The sequence below is a fragment of the Procambarus clarkii genome, chromosome 71 (assembly GCF_040958095.1).
Source record: "Procambarus clarkii isolate CNS0578487 chromosome 71, FALCON_Pclarkii_2.0, whole genome shotgun sequence".
Taxonomy (NCBI): Eukaryota; Metazoa; Arthropoda; class Malacostraca; order Decapoda; family Cambaridae; genus Procambarus; species Procambarus clarkii.
Genome location: NC_091220.1, coordinates 15,948,700 through 15,967,165, shown reverse-complemented (window position 1 = coordinate 15,967,165; position 18,466 = coordinate 15,948,700). Strand labels below are relative to the sequence as shown.

General features: G+C 47.3%; 1 protein-coding gene across 1 annotated transcript in view; it reads left to right on the top strand.

The window, feature by feature from the left end:
- The first annotated feature begins 828 nt into the window (after positions 1–828).
- The window catches only part of LOC123745589 (ubiquitin-conjugating enzyme E2 R2), a 72,370-nt gene continuing 54,732 nt past the window's right edge, over positions 829–18,466 (top strand). Inside the window, exon 1 of the mRNA XM_045726280.2 lies at positions 829–1,569. Within this exon, the coding sequence (XP_045582236.1) occupies positions 1,393–1,569 (177 nt within the window). The 5' untranslated portion in view covers positions 829–1,392. The remainder of the gene's footprint in view (positions 1,570–18,466) is intronic.

The following is an 18,466-nucleotide window of genomic DNA, read 5'->3' as shown; positions in this document are numbered from 1 at the left end:
GGTGGCATACCTCTGAATCTTCTCCAACTTTGTCTTGTGTTTATCTAGATATGGACTCCAGGCTAGAGCTGCATACTCCAGTATTGGTCTGACATATGAGGTCTACAAGGTTCTGAATGATAACATTATATTGTACTCACCTAGTGGGGTAGGTGTAGGTGTATATCGTGTACCTACTCTATCCCTTTGAGATGTATTTTCTTGTCTCAATAAACATACTTGAACTTGTAAGCCTCTGACCACACAACACACCTATGTACTTATGTCATCCTTGGTGGTGCTGTATCCAGGATATGGCCAGTTTTTTGTGGGGTAGCATTCTGGGCAGGGTCAGTAGTTCTACCCTGGTGGTGGGAACATTGATATAAGCCTATTGGCCTAACATGTATATATATATACACTGCCTGCCTGTCCCCCCGACACAATGAATTATTTATTAAATTAAGCTGATAATTGTGAAACAAATATAAATTTGACAAAAATAGCCTGCTAGACCATTCATCTCTGCGCATAGTTTATATATATTTAATAAAAAATAGATGTGCCTATTAAAAGACATGTATGTATGTATTATTAAATTCCAGTAACCTCGTATGCAAATCGTCATACGTCAGACAGATGTGCGCCCTCACAGCTGAGATGATGCTTCCTACCAGAGTTTCCGCTTACTGTTGTTTTCTAACACATAAAGACATTAAATGTATAGATATTTCGTATAATTATATATAATGTTGTAAAGTATGTCGAATAAAACATAAATGTTAATATATTTTTGGTCTATCTGTGTATGACACGTTTTCCTAGACTGGCCAGGCAGCCTTGAACAACAAATCCGATAAGTTTTCAGTACTCGATCAGTCGCTGTGTTGTACGGTTGGCCGTGTAGTGAAATTTACAGCTGATTTACCCTTACCTAGCACCCAAATCGAGATTTTTTTACGAGAAACGACCACCAAATCCGGCCGACTATCATGCGCATACAGAGATCTTGTAGCAGCTGTGCAGGAGAGTGAAGAGAAGTGCAGGTTTAGACCGGAGTCGCAGTCCGCCATATTCGTTGTGCAGAGGAGAGGCAGCTGGAGAGTCCGGCCTGTGTCCTCTAGCCTCTTGCTGCACCCTACAACACCTGCTGCACCAACACCTCCCCTTCGTCAGGAAGGCCAAGGACTGATACAAGAGTGCGACTGGTGGCTGCACTATCCCCAGTTAACTACCCATTGAACTCCTCCACCGTCTCGGCCTAGATTTAAAGTTCTGTAAATTGGTCTTGAGTTGATCGATATAAATCAGTACCACGTTAACTAGGGGAGTGAGAGGGACTTCAGGGAGGCTCTTGGCACGGTCGCTACCGTAGTGAAGGTTGGACGTAGGCCTATAGAGGGACAAAAAAGGATGGCTATGCAGCCGTCGAGCAGCGCCGTGCGAGCCTTGTCTCTGGAGTACCGAGGCCTCCAGGATGAGCCCGTCGAGGGCTTCTGCGTCAAGCTCCTCAACGAGGACAACCTCTTCGAGTGGGAGGTGGCCATCTTCGGGCCCCCAGACACACTATATCAAGGAGGATATTTCAAGGTAGGCCTAAACACCCCATCCTTCCCCATCTTGGTATGACCTTATCTTGATAGATAGACCCCATCTTGACGCTAGATAGACCCCATCTTCACCCCCATCATGATAAGATAGACCCCATCTTCACCCCATCTTGATATAGACCCCATCTTGATATAGACCCCATCTTGATATAGACCCCATCTTGATATAGACCCCATCTTGATATAGACCCCATCTTGATATAGACCCCATCTTGATATAGACCCCATCTTGATATAGACCCCATCTTGATATAGACCCCATCTTGATATAGACCCCATCTTGATATAGACCCCATCTTGATATAGACCCCATCTTGATATAGACCCCATCTTGATATAGACCCCATCTTGATATAGACCCCATCTTGATATAGATCCCCATCTTGATATAGATCCCCATCTTGATATAGACCCCCATCTTGATATAGACCCCCATCTTGATATAGACCCCCATCTTGATATAGACCCCCATCTTGATATAGACCCCCATCTTGATATAGACCCCCATCTTGATATAGACCCCCATCTTGATATAGACCCCCATCTTGATACACCCCCCATCTTGATACACCCCCCATCTTGATACACCCCCCATCTTGATAGATAGACCCCATCTTGATACACCCCCATCTTGATAGATAGACCCCATCTTGATACACCCCCATCTTGATAGACCCCATCTTGATAGATAGACCCCATCTTGATATAGACCCCCATCTTGATATAGACCCCCATCTTGATATAGACCCCCGTCTTGATATAGACCCCCGTCTTGATATAGACCCCCGTCTTGATATAGACCCCCGTCTTGATATAGACCCCCGTCTTGATATAGACCCCCGTCTTGATATAGACCCCCGTCTTGATATAGACCCCCGTCTTGATATAGACCCCCGTCTTGATATAGACCCCCGTCTTGATATAGACCCCCGTCTTGATATAGACCCCCGTCTTGATATAGACCCCCGTCTTGATATAGACCCCCGTCTTGATATAGACCCCCGTCTTGATATAGACCCCCGTCTTGATATAGACCCCCGTCTTGATATAGACTCCCCGTCTTGATATAGACTCCCCGTCTTGATATAGACTCCCCGTCTTGATATAGACCCCCCGTCTTGATATAGACCCCCCGTCTTGATATAGACCCCCCGTCTTGATATAGACCCCCGTCTTGATAGATAGACCACCATCTTGACGCTAGATAGACCCCATCTTGAACACATCTTGATAGATAGACCCCATCTTGACGCTAGGGTGCTATTGTATCAAGTGCATTATGCACTTAAACATGACTCATTGGTTTTCTCCAAATAAATCTCGTCTGTCCTAACACAAACACACTATGATAGCGGGTGAAACATTGTTCTTTAATTCATTTGATTGATTGCAATTGTGCAATTCAATTGACTTTTGATGATTAGTAAGCACAAGTGGCTTAAAGTCCAGTGGTTATTATTATTGTGTTTACCAACCTGTCTGTCAGTCACCTCACTTGACTGGGCCATCTCAAACCTGTTGTGTAGTTAGATTGAGTTAGATTGATAAACACTAGTATCGGTAGCCCCGTACTCAGCAAGTGTTAATATGGAAGTTAGTTTACATCATATTTACAATGTTAGATATATATAATTATTATTTATATTTATGCAGCATCTGAGAAATGTAGTTATATTGTGTTAAACGCTGACCAAGTTATGTGTCTGTTGGTAACCGGAAGCTCCCCGCTGCTTTAGTAACAGCATAGAGATGTGTGAACCATCCCAGTATACTGGTGTACCTGGGTAAACCCACCCAACATACGAGTGTACCTGGGTAAACCCACCCAACATACGAGTGTACCTGGGTAAACCCACCCAACATACGAGTGTACCTGGGTAAACCCACCCAACATACGAGTGTCGACATCAATACACTGGTTTATTGTTGTAAAAAACAGCTTCGACGTCAATACACTGGTTTAGTAAAAAAAACAGCTTCAACATCAATACACTGGTTTATTGTAAAAAACAGCTTCGACATGAATACACTGGTTTATGGTTGTAATAAACAGCTTTGACATCAGTACACTGGTTTATGTTGTAAATTTCTTCAATCAATAAATGTTGGTTAATAATAATGTGGTTAGACGTATTTAATAGCCGAGGACCACTGCACTGTTCTATAGTGCAGTGGTCCTCGGCTCACAATCAAGGATCCCGCGTTCGATTATCGGCCAGGACAACCGGTTAGCCAAGTTCCCTTTCACTAGATATCTCTGTTCACCTAGCAGTAAGCATGTACCAGGGAGGGAATTATCAGGGAAAAAGCGTTAAGCCACTACGACTATATAACGCCTGGAAGGGGTCTGGATAAGGATTTGGGATGGGACGGGGGAAAGGAATGGTGCACAACCCATTTGGACGGTCAGGGATGCTTCATGTCCCCAGCTATGGAAAGCATATATTTAACAAAGGCAACAGTATGGGTTTTCCAATTGTAAATTGGAAAACAAACCAAAGGCTGTGTATGGTGTTCATAGTTCAAACAGTTCCCGAAAGAATTTATTAGATAACTGTTCTGTGGTGAAAGTTTTTATCTGAGCGAAACGTTGTCAATAAAGCCTTTATCCCGTTTTATTTAAGATCTGTACAAGACCTTAAATAAAAGCTTTCTCTTGCTTCCTCTATACTTGTGGTATTTGCAGAACCTTGAACAAATAGAGGTGTGAATAAGTGAATACTGTATTTGTTTTTTCTTTTTTTTTTTTTTGCCCGTCACCTTTAATATACTGTAATATTCACGTGTAGGCCAATGGAAGACCAAAATCTTAGTGGCATTGTCTGTAAAGATTTATTGTGGGTGCTCGATCTTCTTAAAGCGTCAGAACACCAGTAACACTTCAGTTGTTACTTGTTCTTACTGGTCTATTTGTGGCAGACCCTCTTTAGATCCAATACCTTTGACTTGTGTAATATCTCTATGCCATTTGTACAACTCGCTAAATTTGGGCTGTCATTTTGTACTTGAACATTTATATATTTAGTTGTCTTGTAAAGTAAATTAAATATTTGGTTTATTAAGAGCTGGCGTAGCGCCAAGAGACAAGAGAGTCGGCCAATTCCTGGTCTTCTAGGCTAGAGAATAAGTTTGGTGGGGGTTGGTAAATTCTGAATAAATAAAGCTCGTACATAGCCTAGCCTTCCTGAAATTATCACATAGCTATTATAACACACTATTATAGCTATTATAACACTATTATAACACACTATTATAGCTATTATAACACTATTATAATACTATAGCTATTATAACACTATTATAGCTATTGTAACACACTATTATAATACTATAGCTATTATAACACTATTATAGCTATTATAACACACTATTATAGCTATTATAAAACACTATTATAATACTATAGCTATTATAACTATTATAGCTATTATAAAACACTATTATAATACTATAGCTATTATAACTTATAGCTATTATAACACACTATTATAGCACTGCTCGTTTAATTTAACGGGAAATAATATTAAGCCATTAAAATTTTATAGGCCTTAAGTATGTTACTTCGCTTTCCAAAGAACGGTCATTAACAAATTTCCGGGTTCGATAATTCGAGTTTTTTTTTTTTTTTTTTAGTTGATAGGATGAGTAGCTATGATAATCACGGGATAGACGATGAGTAGATGAGTATGGGGTGCACAATAAACTATAAAATATAAAATAATAAACAATATAAAATTAGTAGTTTAGCCTAATGTGAGTACCGTATTTTGGAAACTATTTACCAAGTTATTTGTTTAAAAGATAAGAAATCAATGGAAATTACAAGCATAAGCCATGAAGGTAAGCTATTGTAGGCCTAGCTTAATATTTTACATAAGCAAGTCTCATAATTCTTAGGAAAAGTATCTTAATAATCACAGTATGTCGGGGAGCCGGTCGGCCGAGCGGACAGCACGCTGGACTTGTGATCCTGTGGTCCCGGGTTCGATCCCAGGCGCCGGCGAGAAACAATGGGCAGAGTTTCTTTCACCCTATGCCCTTGTTACCTAGCAGTAAAATAGGTACCTGGGTGTTAGTCAGCTGTCACGGGCTGCTTCCTGGGGGTGGAGGCCTGGTCGAGGACCGGGCCGCGGGGACACTAAAGCCCCGAAATCATCTCAAGATAACCTCAAGATAAATTAATTGTCATTTACAGAAGTCATCCGTACATGACTTCGTGAGGTCGAATGGCTATTCATTTTATTAAAAATGAATAGCGTTTAGTAAATAGCATTTAATAACAATGAATAGAGTATTAAACGTTAGCCAAAGCTATTTGAATGATCATGTACAGTGCCATTTTAACGAGAGGAATAAAATTTTTAAACCTGACAGTTACACGCTGCGCCGCCAATCCAGGAATGCCCTAACAAAATAAATGACTTTGTTTCCGGTTGCAGTAGAGCTAAGGTATTCGTGTTTGAGGAAAATTCGATGGACAAGTCGCACCATTTCAATTTAAGCATAGTCGATGTCTGAAGAAAGAATTCAGCCTCGTCTAAATAAATAGGTTACCCTGATCCTAGTATATGGATAAAAAGTTACTTTTGAAATCAGAAATAACAAGCAGAAGTTGGGATGCAATGCCAATTTTTTAATAGCCTAATTTGTTTATAAATTTAGAAAATGTAAATTAGAATACGGTAACTGCATAGGTCTATTAACGGCCCATACGAGGCAACTCTTATTTATATGGGCCACCACTTACATGCACCCAAATTCATACATAGCCATTGTTTCGTCTTAATGTTTTACTATGTATTGATACATTTAACACATGAATATCTCCATTGTTGGACTTTTTATCGATCTGAGCACTTCAGTCATGTCTCTCCTACCTTTTGGCCATTCTAGAGAATGTAGATTAAGCTCTCTTTAATGTCATCATCCGGAAACTTTTTCCAGTTCCTGGGATTAACGTTGTCATCCTTTTCTGAAGTGATTGTAGTGAATTTATGTTCATTCTATTGTATGGCAACTGTAGTGTTAAACCGAATTAAGACCCGACAGGAAGGAGCAAGATAAGACCATGAGAATTAAAGAAACTGCTTAAGGCCTTTTGGCCCATACGTAGCATCTTCTATTTACCCAAAGTCAATGCAGGGCCTATTTATATTTACCCAAACTCAATGCAGGGCCTATTTATATTTACCCAAAGTCAATGCAGGGCCCATTTATATTTACCCAAAGTCAATGCAGGGCCTATTTATATTTACCCAAAGTCAATGCAGGGCCTATTTATATTTACCCAAAGTCAATGCAGGGCCTATTTATATTTACCCAAACTCAATGCAGGGCCTATTTATATTTACCCAAAGTCAATGCAGGGCCTATTTATATTTACCCAAAGTCAATGCAGGGCCTATTTATATTTACCCAAAGTCAATGCAGGGCCTATTTATATTTACCCAAACTCAATGCAGGGCCTATTTATATTTACCCAAAGTCAATGCAGGGCCCATTTATATTTACCCAAAGTCAATGCAGGGCCTATTTATATTTACCCAAAGTCAATGCAGGGCCCATTTATATTTACCCAAACTCAATGCAGGGCCCATTTATATTTACCCAAAGTCAATGCAGGGCCCATTTATATTTACCCAAAGTCAATGCAGGGCCCATTTATATTTACCCAAAGTCAATGCAGGGCCTATTTATATTTACCCAAAGTCAATGCAGGGCCTATTTATATTTACCCAAAGTCAATGCAGGGCCCATTTATATTTACCCAAAGTCAATGCAGGGCCCATTTATATTTACCCAAAGTCAATGCAGGGCCCATTTATATTTACCCAAAGTCAATGCAGGGCCCATTTATATTTACCCAAAGTCAATGCAGGGCCCATTTATATTTACCCAAAGTCAATGCAGGGCCTATTTATATTTACCCAAAGTCAATGCAGGGCCCATTTATATTTACCCAAAGTCAATGCAGGGCCTATTTATATTTACCCAAAGTCAATGCAGCTCCTGTTTAGATTTATTTTCCTTGTGAATGAAAACCGGTTTACACAACTCTCAACTGATGTTGATTCAACATTTCTCGAATCTGGAGACAGTGGTTCGGTGACGACCTAGACTCGTCTAGTTGTGCCTGTTATCCCCTCAAATAGTAATAGACTGATAGTTGTTTCGTCACTCACTGATGAAACGGTCAATGGCTAGGCTGCTTGAGATGATTTCTCGAGATGATTTCGGGGCTTTTAGTGTCCCTGCGGCCCGGTCCTCGACCAGGCCTCCACCCGCCAGGAAGCAGCCCGTGACAGCTGACTAACACCCAGGTACCTATTTTACTGCTAGGTAACAGGGGCATAGGGTGAAAGAAACTCTGCCTATTGTTTCTCGCCGGCGCCTGGGATCGAACCCGGGACCACAGGATCATAAGTCCAGTGTGCTGTCCGCTCGGCCGACCGGCTCGCTTGGAAATTAGCTACTGGAAACACTAGGCTAACGTCACCGTACAACCCGTCCTCTAGATTAGTACATCATATTTTGACGTATAATATTTTTGACTCCCACGTTCAACACCTGATGTGCTGAAAATCACAGCGGCAACGAAAATTGACGTTATGTCCCGTTTTCTATATGAGAGTGCTCGGTTCGGTTAGGTTCGGGCAATTTAATACATCAGTTTAACGATGATGTGAACGCTCGAGAGGACAAGAAGCACTGTCAAGGGGCGACAACTGGGCTATTTAACATTGTTTAATTTAAATTCAACAAGAAGAAGGAAAAAGTTTCAGCAGGTTTCTCCCAAGTGGAGCCTGGCCTCAGGCCGGGGTCGCGGAGTAGAAGAACTCAATAACCCTCTTCAGGTTAGCTCCAGATATCCAGACAAATAGAACAAAAATATTTTCCACGAAATATTAACTTTTTATTGATAAAGATTAAGCCACCCAAGAGGTGGCACGGGCATGAATAACCCTTAAGTTAACATTTTTAAACCAGTGTCGGTTTATATAAGGGTGTCGGTCCTATGGAGTTCGTGCCTGGGAAGAAATGTGTGCTTCTAGAATGGATGGATTGGTTGATTGATTGATGAAGATTAAGCCAGCCAAAAGGTGGCAGGGGCATGAATAGCCCGTAAGTGGTGGCCCTTTTGAGCCATTACCAGTATCAAGAGCTGATACTGGAGATCTGTGGAGGTGCGACTGCACCCCTGCGTGACGGGAGATGTCTCCTGACGAATGGATGGGATAAGGTCCCGGCTTTAGAGGGCTTGAAGTACAAGGCTGTCATGACCGCAGGACGTCAAGGATGAGCAACAGAGTGACGTAAGCTCTAGCCCCCCCGTTCAATACCTCTAGTGTGCTGCAACTTAGCAGGTGCACTCTTCCCTTCACTTTGCATGTGGTATCTGACGGAACACCCTCTTCATCCCTGTGTTACGCTCTACATATAGCTAAGGTTTAGGGAAAACTAATTTGGGAGATATGCAAAGTACTGAAACAAAATGCTGTTGTCATAAGTAGATAAATCACACAAGCCTAGTGACCTTGGTGGTGTGGGGGTTGTTGTCTGGTGACCTTGGTGGTGTGGGGCTGGTTGTCTGGTGACCTTGGTGGTGTGGGGGTTGTTGTCTGGTGACCTTGGTGGTGTGGGGGTTGTTGTCTGGTGACCTTGGTGGTGTGGGGGTTGTTGTCTGGTGACCTTGGTGGTGTGGGGGTTGTTGTCTGGTGACCTTGGTGGTGTGGGGGTTGTTGTCTGGTGACCTTGGTGGTGTGGGGGTTGTTGTCTGGTGACCTTGGTGGTGTGGGGGTTGTTGTCTGGTGACCTTGGTGGTGTGGGGCTGGTTGTCTGGTGACCTTGGTGGTGTGGGGGTTGTTGTCTGGTGACCTTGGTGGTGTGGGATTGGTTGTCCGGTGACCTTGGTGGTGTGGGGGTTGTTGTCTGGTGACCTTGGTGGTGTGGGGGTTGTTGTCTGGTGACCTTGGTGGTGTGGGGGTTGTTGTCTGGTGACCTTGGTGGTGTGGGGGTTGTTGTCTGGTGACCTTGGTGGTGTGGGGGTTGTTGTCTGGTGACCTTGGTGGTGTGGGGGCTGTTGTCTGGTGACCTTGGTGGTGTGGGGCTGTTGTCTGGTGACCTTGGTGGTGTGGGGGTTGTTGTCTGGTGACCTTGGTGGTGTGGGGGTTGTTGTCTGGTGACCTTGGTGGTGTGGGGGTTGTTGTCTGGTGACCTTGGTGGTGTGGGGGTTGTTGTCTGGTGACCTTGGTGGTGTGGGGGTTGTTGTCTGGTGACCTTGGTGGTGTGGGGGCTGTTGTCTGGTGACCTTGGTGGTGTGGGGGTTGTTGTCTGGTGACCTTGGTGGTGTGGGGGTTGTTGTCTGGTGACCTTGGTGGTGTGGGGCTGTTGTCTGGTGACCTTGGTGGTGTGGGGGTTGTTGTCTGGTGACCTTGGTGGTGTGGGGCTGTTGTCTGGTGACCTTGGTGGTGTGGGGGTTGTTGTCTGGTGACCTTGGTGGTGTGGGGCTGGTTGTCTGGTGACCTTGGTGGTGTGGGGGTTATTGTCTGGTGACCTTGGTGGTGTGGGGCTGGTTGTCTGGTGACCTTGGTGGTGTGGGGCTGTTGTCTGGTGACCTTGGTGGTGTGGGGCTGGTTGTCTGGTGACCTTGGTGGTGTGGGGGTTGTTGTCTGGTGACCTTGGTGGTGTGGGGGTTGTTGTCTGGTGACCTTGGTGGTGTGGGGCTGGTTGTCTGGTGACCTTGGTGGTGTGGGGGTTGTTGTCTGGTGACCTTGGTGGTGTGGGGGTTGTTGTCTGGTGACCTTGGTGGTGTGGGGCTGGTTGTCTGGTGACCTTGGTGGTGTGGGGGTTGTTGTCTGGTGACCTTGGTGGTGTGGGGCTGGTTGTCTGGTGACCTTGGTGGTGTGGGGGTTGTTGTCTGGTGACCTTGGTGGTGTGGGATTGGTTGTCCGGTGACCTTGGTGGTGTGGGGGTTGTTGTCTGGTGACCTTGGTGGTGTGGGGGTTGTTGTCTGGTGACCTTGGTGGTGTGGGGGTTGTTGTCTGGTGACCTTGGTGGTGTGGGGGTTGTTGTCTGGTGACCTTGGTGGTGTGGGGGTTGTTGTCTGGTGACCTTAAAAGTTTAGAACATTGCTATCGCTGCGAATATTAAGGTTTGTGCATACAATAATTGCCTTCAAGGGTGTATGAGACTACCAAGTAATGTAGGTGACCCGAGCCTGCCTGGTACACGATAGGGAGTAGTTCTACTCCCCGAGTCCGGCCTGTGAGCAGGCTTGACGTGCGATAACTTGGTCCAGCAGGCTGTTGGTCGGAGAGGCCTACATATCCACCACAACCCAGTTGGTCCAGCACTTATTGCTGGAACATATCTTTCACATTTTGTCTTGAACACGTTCTGTATGTGCCTCTGTAAGCCTTCCCACCACCGTCCACGGGATGGGGTGCATGATAAATGAGGTTGGGCTTTGTTCCGTCAGTCTCCCGTCACGCAGGGTGCAGTTGCACCTCCACAGATCTCCAGTATCATCTTTTGATACTGGTAATGGCTCAAAAGGGCCACCACTTACGGGCTATTCATGCCCGTGCCACCTCTTGGGTGGCTTAATCTTCATCAATCAATCAATCTGTTCCGTCAGTCTTGGGTAGAATATTAGGAGCGTCAGCCACTGGAACAAGTAGAGGAGGGGAGCCGGTCGGCCGAGCGGACAGCACGCTGGACTTGTGATCCTGTGGTCCTGGGTTCGATCCCAGGCGCCGGCGAGAAACAATGGGCAGAGTTTCTTTCACCCTATGCCCCTGTTACCTAGCAGTAAATAGGTACCTGGGTGTTAGTCAGCGGTCACGGGCTGCTTCCTGGGGGTGGAGGCCTGGTCGAGGACCGGGCCGCGGGGACACTAAAGCCCCGAAATCATCTCAAGATAACCTCAAGTAGACACAAGTGACGCGCCTCGTCTTTATGACTCCCCGCAGCTGATAACCTTGGAGGGTCCCCACTGTCTTTCCTGCCCAGCACCGCCCCCCCCCCTCTCTCCTCCTTCACCTGGTTATCCTCGTTTCCTGTATAGCTGACGAATGGCAGTCGTGTATTAACACGATTAAAACCAGAAAGGAAAAAGAAACCGGGAAAAAGGAGGAAACCCCACCTCCATTTAAAACTTTGACCCAAATATCAGAGTAACAAGGTTATCGCGAATAACAGCATTCAATTACGGGCTCACCATAGCCCGTGCTACATGGACATTTCGTTCTGAGTAGCTAAATCTAAAACAACAACAACAACAGTAGTCGTGTATTGACGGATTAGTGTGTTGTGTCCATATCCTGAACACGTGATAGTGGCAGTGTTGGCCGTTGAGTGCAGGCAAGCTGGCAGCTTCAGAGGGAACGGTTTCAGTACTTGGGGACGGTACTGATCAACCAGGCTGACTCATACGTCAGGCTGCGAGCAGCCGCGTCTAACAGCCTGGTTGATCAGTCCAGCAACCAGGAGGCCTGGTCGACGACCGGGCCGCGGGGACACTAAGCCCCGGAAGCACCTCAAGGTAGCCTCAAGGTAGGTAGCCGGTGACTTGATTGTTGCACAGCAGCGAATAAGAGTAGTGACAGGTTGGCCTAGATAATCTGCTGCTGATAGTGATGATGATAAAGCAAGTGACGTTATGTCAGCCGTAATGCCCAGTACTTGGATGTGTACTCGCCTAGTTGTACCCTCCTAGTTGTGCTTGCGGGGGTTGAGTTCTGGCTCTTTCGTCCCGCCTCTTAACTGTCAATCAACTGATGCGCAGGAATCATATCTACTTTTGAAACTGTGTATGGAGTCAGCCATACAGGTCAGGATACCTGATCAACCAGGCTGTGACTCATACGTCAGGCTGCGAGCAGCCGCGTCCAACAGCCTGGTTGCTCAGTCCAGCAACCAGGAGGTCTGGTCGACGACCGGGCCGCGGGGACGCTAAGCCCTGGAAGCACCTCAAGGTAACCAAGGTAGCCTCCATACTCCATGTGTGAAGCTCCTGGAAGAAATGAGATATTACATTGTAACTGTTCTTGATTTTGACTAGCAGGCGACGTTTAGTCTGACTCACACGTTAATACGGTATTAATGTTGAGAGATTAATCTTAACCTCGCTTTATATTGTTGATCCCAGTGTTGGCCAGCCTGTTCTTAACACGCTTTATATCAGATGTTGGTGTTGCGGGTAGCACCGGCTATGGTGAGCCCGTAGTGGACGTGCCTGGCACAGGAGCGGGGCTGTAACTGGGGTTATGTCACATACTTCCGTCACGCCGCCTTAACAACCTTGCGTTGGTGTTAAGGTTCAACATCTTGGCGGGCCGGTCTCTGACCGAGCCTCCTGATTGGTGGTCTGGTCAGCCAAACTGTTCAACACAGCTGTTCACAGCCAGACGTATGACGCCTGGTTGAACAGGTATCCTTAAAGACGTTTATCAAGTACTCCTTTGAAAACCTTGATAGGTCGTCTGGTTATGTTCCCTTATGTTTACAAGTTGTGCTGAAGTCTTGGGTATAAATTGGATAAGTTTAGATTTAGGAAAGACTTGGGTAAATACTGGTTCGGTAACAGGGGTTGTTGTGGAACCAATTACTGTGGCGGAGGTGGGGTCCCTGGATTGTTTCAATCGTGGGTTGGACATTTATATGAGTGGGATTAGATAGTTATAAATAGGTGCTGCCTCGTATGGGCCAATAGGCCGTCTGCAGTGACCTTTGTTCGTATGTTCTTTTAAGGTGCCACCCAAATACATTAATATTTCACAGCTCTCACTCTCTGCCTCAAGTGCGTACAACAGTACCTGAAGGCTGGGATGTGCGCACTGCACTGGGGGCAGAGCAGGAAGTAGTCGAGGACATTTGTCTGCGGGCAAGGTTGGTTAGGCTGAGGGCCCCTTGTGACAGTGTAGTAGGGTGGTGGAGGCCCCCTTGTGACAGTGTAGTAGGGTGGCGGAGGGTCCCCTTGCAGCAGCCTGGTGGAGGGCCCCTTGTGACAGCGTAGTAGGGTGGTGGAGGGTCCCCTTGTGACAGTGTAGTAGGGTGGCGGAGGGTCCCCTTGCAGCAGCCTGGTGGAGGGCCCCTTGTGACAGTGTAGTAGGGTGGTGGAGGGCCCCTTGCAGCAGCCTGGTGGAGGGCCCCTTGTGACAGCGTAGTAGGGTGGTGGAGGGCTCCCTTGCAGCAGCCTGGTGGAGGGCCCCCTTGCAGCAGCCTGGTGGAGGGCCCCCTTGCATCAGCCTGGTGGAGGGCCCCTTGTGACAGCGTAGTAGGGTGGCGGAGGGCCCCCTTGCAGCAGCCTGGTGGAGGGCCCCTTGTGACAGCGTAGTAGGGTGGTGGAGGGCCCCCTTGCAGCAGCCTGGGGGAGGGCCCCTTGTGACAGCGTAGTAGGGTGGCGGAGGGCCCCCTTGCAGCAGCCTGGTGGAGGGCCCCCTTGCAGCAGCCTGGTGGGCTGGCTCCAGTTTCCGTCTGGCCGGCCTGGGCTCGTCTGGCTGGCCTGGGCTCGTCTGGCTCGTGGCTCAACAGCGACAGTGACACGGGTCTGCCAAACCTGCAGTTAACTTACTCCTGGTATACCCTTTATTAGAGATTTGTTCTTGTGGATTGTATCAAGCTTAATTATTTGATTGTATGCAATGGGCGTCATTATTTAGACTGAATAGGCTACCTATTACTTGTGATAAATGCAGGCCAAGTAGCTTGAGAAATTATTGACAATGCAGCACCGGTGGTAGGCTGGACCTATTGGGGCTGGACCTATTTGACCCCCCCCCCCAAGCCCGGCCTGAGGCCAGACTCGACGTGTGATAACTTTGTCCAACAGGCTGTTGCTTAGAGCAGCCCGCCGGGCCCACGTATCCATCACAGCCTGGTTGGTCCGGTACTTCTTGTAAGAACTTGTCTAAGTGCCTCTTGAAGACATCCACCTTTGTTTGGGCAATGTTTCAAATGCTTGCTGGGAGGGTGTTGAAGAACAGTGACAGCCGCGGGGCTTCCTGTCCCGCCACCACCAGTCCAATGTTCTCCTTTTGTTCTTATATAGTGGGATTTGACAGCTTTTTGTGAGTGCTTTCCTCTATGATGTTTTTTTCCTCATTACGCAGTCCAACCACTTGGGCTGGACGGTAGAGTGACGGTCTTGCTTCATGCAGGTCGGCGTTCAATCCCCGACCGTCCAAGTGGTTGGGCACCATTCCTGTCCCCCTGTCCGTGCTACATAGCCTTCCCGGTTTGGTGCCTTCTATTGATAATTACTTACTTGTCCCCCTGTCCCATCCCAAATCCTGATCCTGACCCCTTCCCAGTGCTATATAGTCGAAATGGCTTGGCGTTTCCCCCCCCCCTGATCATTACCTTCCTCATTACGCAGGAGGTATTGAGAGAGAGTTGATTTACATCAGTTTGGACGTTTGCCTTGACCTCTATATTGTCTACTCATAACAATACTAGAGCTTCCTGCAAAGGATGATACGCAAACATGGTTTGTCTTTGTCTATATTCGATATGCGAGAGAGAAAGAAAGAGTACCGGAGCAAGCACAGGTCCTTGCGGGTCTGTGCTTTTAACTGGATGATCCAGATTTTATTTTGTTGTCTATCGACAACGGAAACCACATGTGAAACGTAGTCAAATCACACTATTGAAGAAAAAAGAATGTAAAAGTAATGAAAAGTAAACTGAGAGTACTCATGTTGGAAGACCTTACTTCCAAAAATCACAACTAAGTAGCTGTCACTATTACAAGAAGAATGACAGATTGGGGTAACCAGGACCTTTCAAACAAGCGATTACATACCAGTGATGTTGACCAGACCACACACTAGAAGGTGAAGGGACGACGACGTTTCGGTGCACGTACTTTAGCCACGTTATTGTGACCCATCGCCTGCACCCACCAGTGATACTCTCCAAGACATTAGCGCTCTCCAGGGGGGAATATTGTTGCACACGAGCCAGCCCCACGCAATACTGTACAAATTACCGACCTGGAGAGCGTACAAAGCTCTTTTACTGGTTGATACCTGGTTGATGGGGTTCTGGGAGTTCTTCTTCTCCCCAAGCCCGACCCGAGGCCAGACTTGACTTGAGAGTTTGGTCCACCAAGTTGTTGCTTGGAGCGGCCCACAGGCCCACATATCCACCACAGCCCGGTTGGTCCGGCACTCCTTGAAGGAAACAATCTACTTTCCTCTTGAAGATGTCCACGGTTGTTCCTGCCCGAATCCACTGAATAAAAGGTCTTGAGTTATTGGGTGGTGTTACCTATACTAGCCTGACACACAGAGATCACACTAACGTGATGCATCAAATGAACAAATTTGTTCATTTGATGCATCACGTTAGTGTGATCTGTGTAATGATGTAAGGGCGAAGAGGGAGAACGGCCTATTGATATAGCTCGAGTGCAGGGGGGAGTTGTGTAAAACTCTGGTTTGTGCCTCGGATAGGCTGCAGGATCCAGTAAGTTCAGTAGAACTTCGGTTTCAACTCTTTTTACCCTGTCGTAGCTTAGTCGATTAAGGCAGTGTCTGGGATGCTCCCGGACGCAGGTTCGAATCCTCGTCACGGCCCTTGTGAATGTGTTCTATAGTAGCCTGTATAGGTAACCAGATTGTCATGGCAACGGGCCATGAGACTTAAAATTTAAATCAGTTTTCTGGAAAGAGCAGTCAGGATATATATACATAATTTACATTTGGAAAATATCAGAGGGACTGGTTGCGTGTCTGCACTCAGAAATAACACCACACGAGACCAGAAGGCATGGCAGGATGTGCAAAATACCCCAGTTGAAATGCAGAGGTGCAATAGGTACGCTGAGCGGGAACTATCAACATTTTCAATGCTCCTACCCCCTCTTATGGGGCATAACCAATTGACCCTTTGGGTGTTATAGGTGCTTCAATCCCTCTATTGTGCAATGGGGTTATATCTGCTGATTACAATGTTTCTGCTAGCATTCTGCTATCTCACCTGATAGCTTCTGCTATCTCACCTGTATCCAAGCTTTTTCTCCATATTACAAAAGTCAGCTGTGCTCGTGTTAATATCAGTTATATTCTCTGGAGTTTGAATATCGTTCATAAAGAAGCTCCCGGGATCTTGAACTTTGTGCATTGTTTACTGAGGTGTTAAACGCAGCTTCATCTTGAGGTTATCTTGATGATTTCGGGGCTTTTTAGTGTCCCCGCGGCTCGGTCCTCGACCAGGCCTCCACCCCAGGAAGCAGCCCGTGACAGCTGACTAACACCCAGGTACCTATTTTACTGCTAGGTAACAGGGACATAGTGAAAGAAACTGCCCATTGTTTCTCGCCGGCGTCCGGGATCGAACCCAGGACCACAGGATCACTAAGTCCAGCGTGCAGTCTGCTCGGCCGACCAGCTCCCTCATACTGTGTTTCTTTATGATTTTACTCATTTCTTTGTTGTACTCATTGTACGAACCTTCAATGGCAAGTATAGGTCCAATATTAGCGATGGAATTTATTTTGATTTTACCTATGTACAAAAATATTTCAGATTTGCCTATCTCGTTCTCTATCTCCTATATCATAGGAGCCGGTCGGCCGAGCGGACAGCACGCTGGACTTGTGATCCTGTGGTCCCGGGTTCGATCCCAGGCGCCGGCGAGAAACAATGGGCAGAGTTTCATTCACCCTATGCCCCTGTTACCTAGCAGTAAAATAGGTACCTGGGTGTTAGTCAGCTGTCACGGGCTGCTTCCTGGGGGTGGAGGCCTGGTCGAGGACCGAGCCGCGGGGACACTAAAAAGCCCCGAAATCATCTCAAAATAACCTCGTGTATAGTTTTCTGTTCCAGTTTCATGTCCTCAATCTGGTATGATCGCTTGTGTGTGTCTGCTCTATTTCCTCCATCTCCCCGGGAGGGGGGGGGAGCAGGAGGGAGAGTGGAGGGGTAAGGAGAAGTAGCGCCCTCTCCATCCCCCCCTCTCCGTACAGTCAGGAAGGAACCTTGTGATCTTGAAGCAGGATTTAAGCATATAAGATGTGGCCGGCGCTGCCTGCGTTCGTCGGGCAAATTCCCAGTTACGGCGGAGCACAACACAGGCAACTTCCCGGCTGTGAGGCACACCTGTAGTTGAGTCAAGCAAGGTGTTGGCCACACACACACCCCCGGTGATCCCGCAGCACGCCACACACACCCGACACACACACCCGACACACACACCCGACACACACACCCCACACACACACACCCGACACACACACACACACCCGACACACACACACACACACACACACACACACACACACACACACACCCACCCCACCTCACCCACCCACACCCCCCCCCCCCCCCACCCACACCCCCCCCCCCCACCCCCCCCCCCCCCACCCACACCCCCCCCCCACCCACACCCCCCCCCACCCCCACCCCCCCCCCCCCACCCACACCCCCCCCCCCCCCCCAACCACACACACACACACACACACACACACACACACACACACACACACACACACACACACACACACCCACCCACCCACCCACCCACACCCCCCCCCCCCACCCACACCCCCCCCCCCCAACCACACACACACACACCCCAACCACACACACCACACACCACACACCACACACACACCACACACACCACACACACACCACACACACACCACACACACACCACACACACACCACACACACACCACACACACACCACACACACACACACCACACACACACACCACACACACACACACCACACACACACACCACACACACACCACACACACACACACCACACACACACACACACCTCTACCTCTGACACCCTCATAACTACTCGGAACGAAATGTCCATGTAGCACGGGCTATGGCGAGCCCGTAATTCACTGGGGCAAC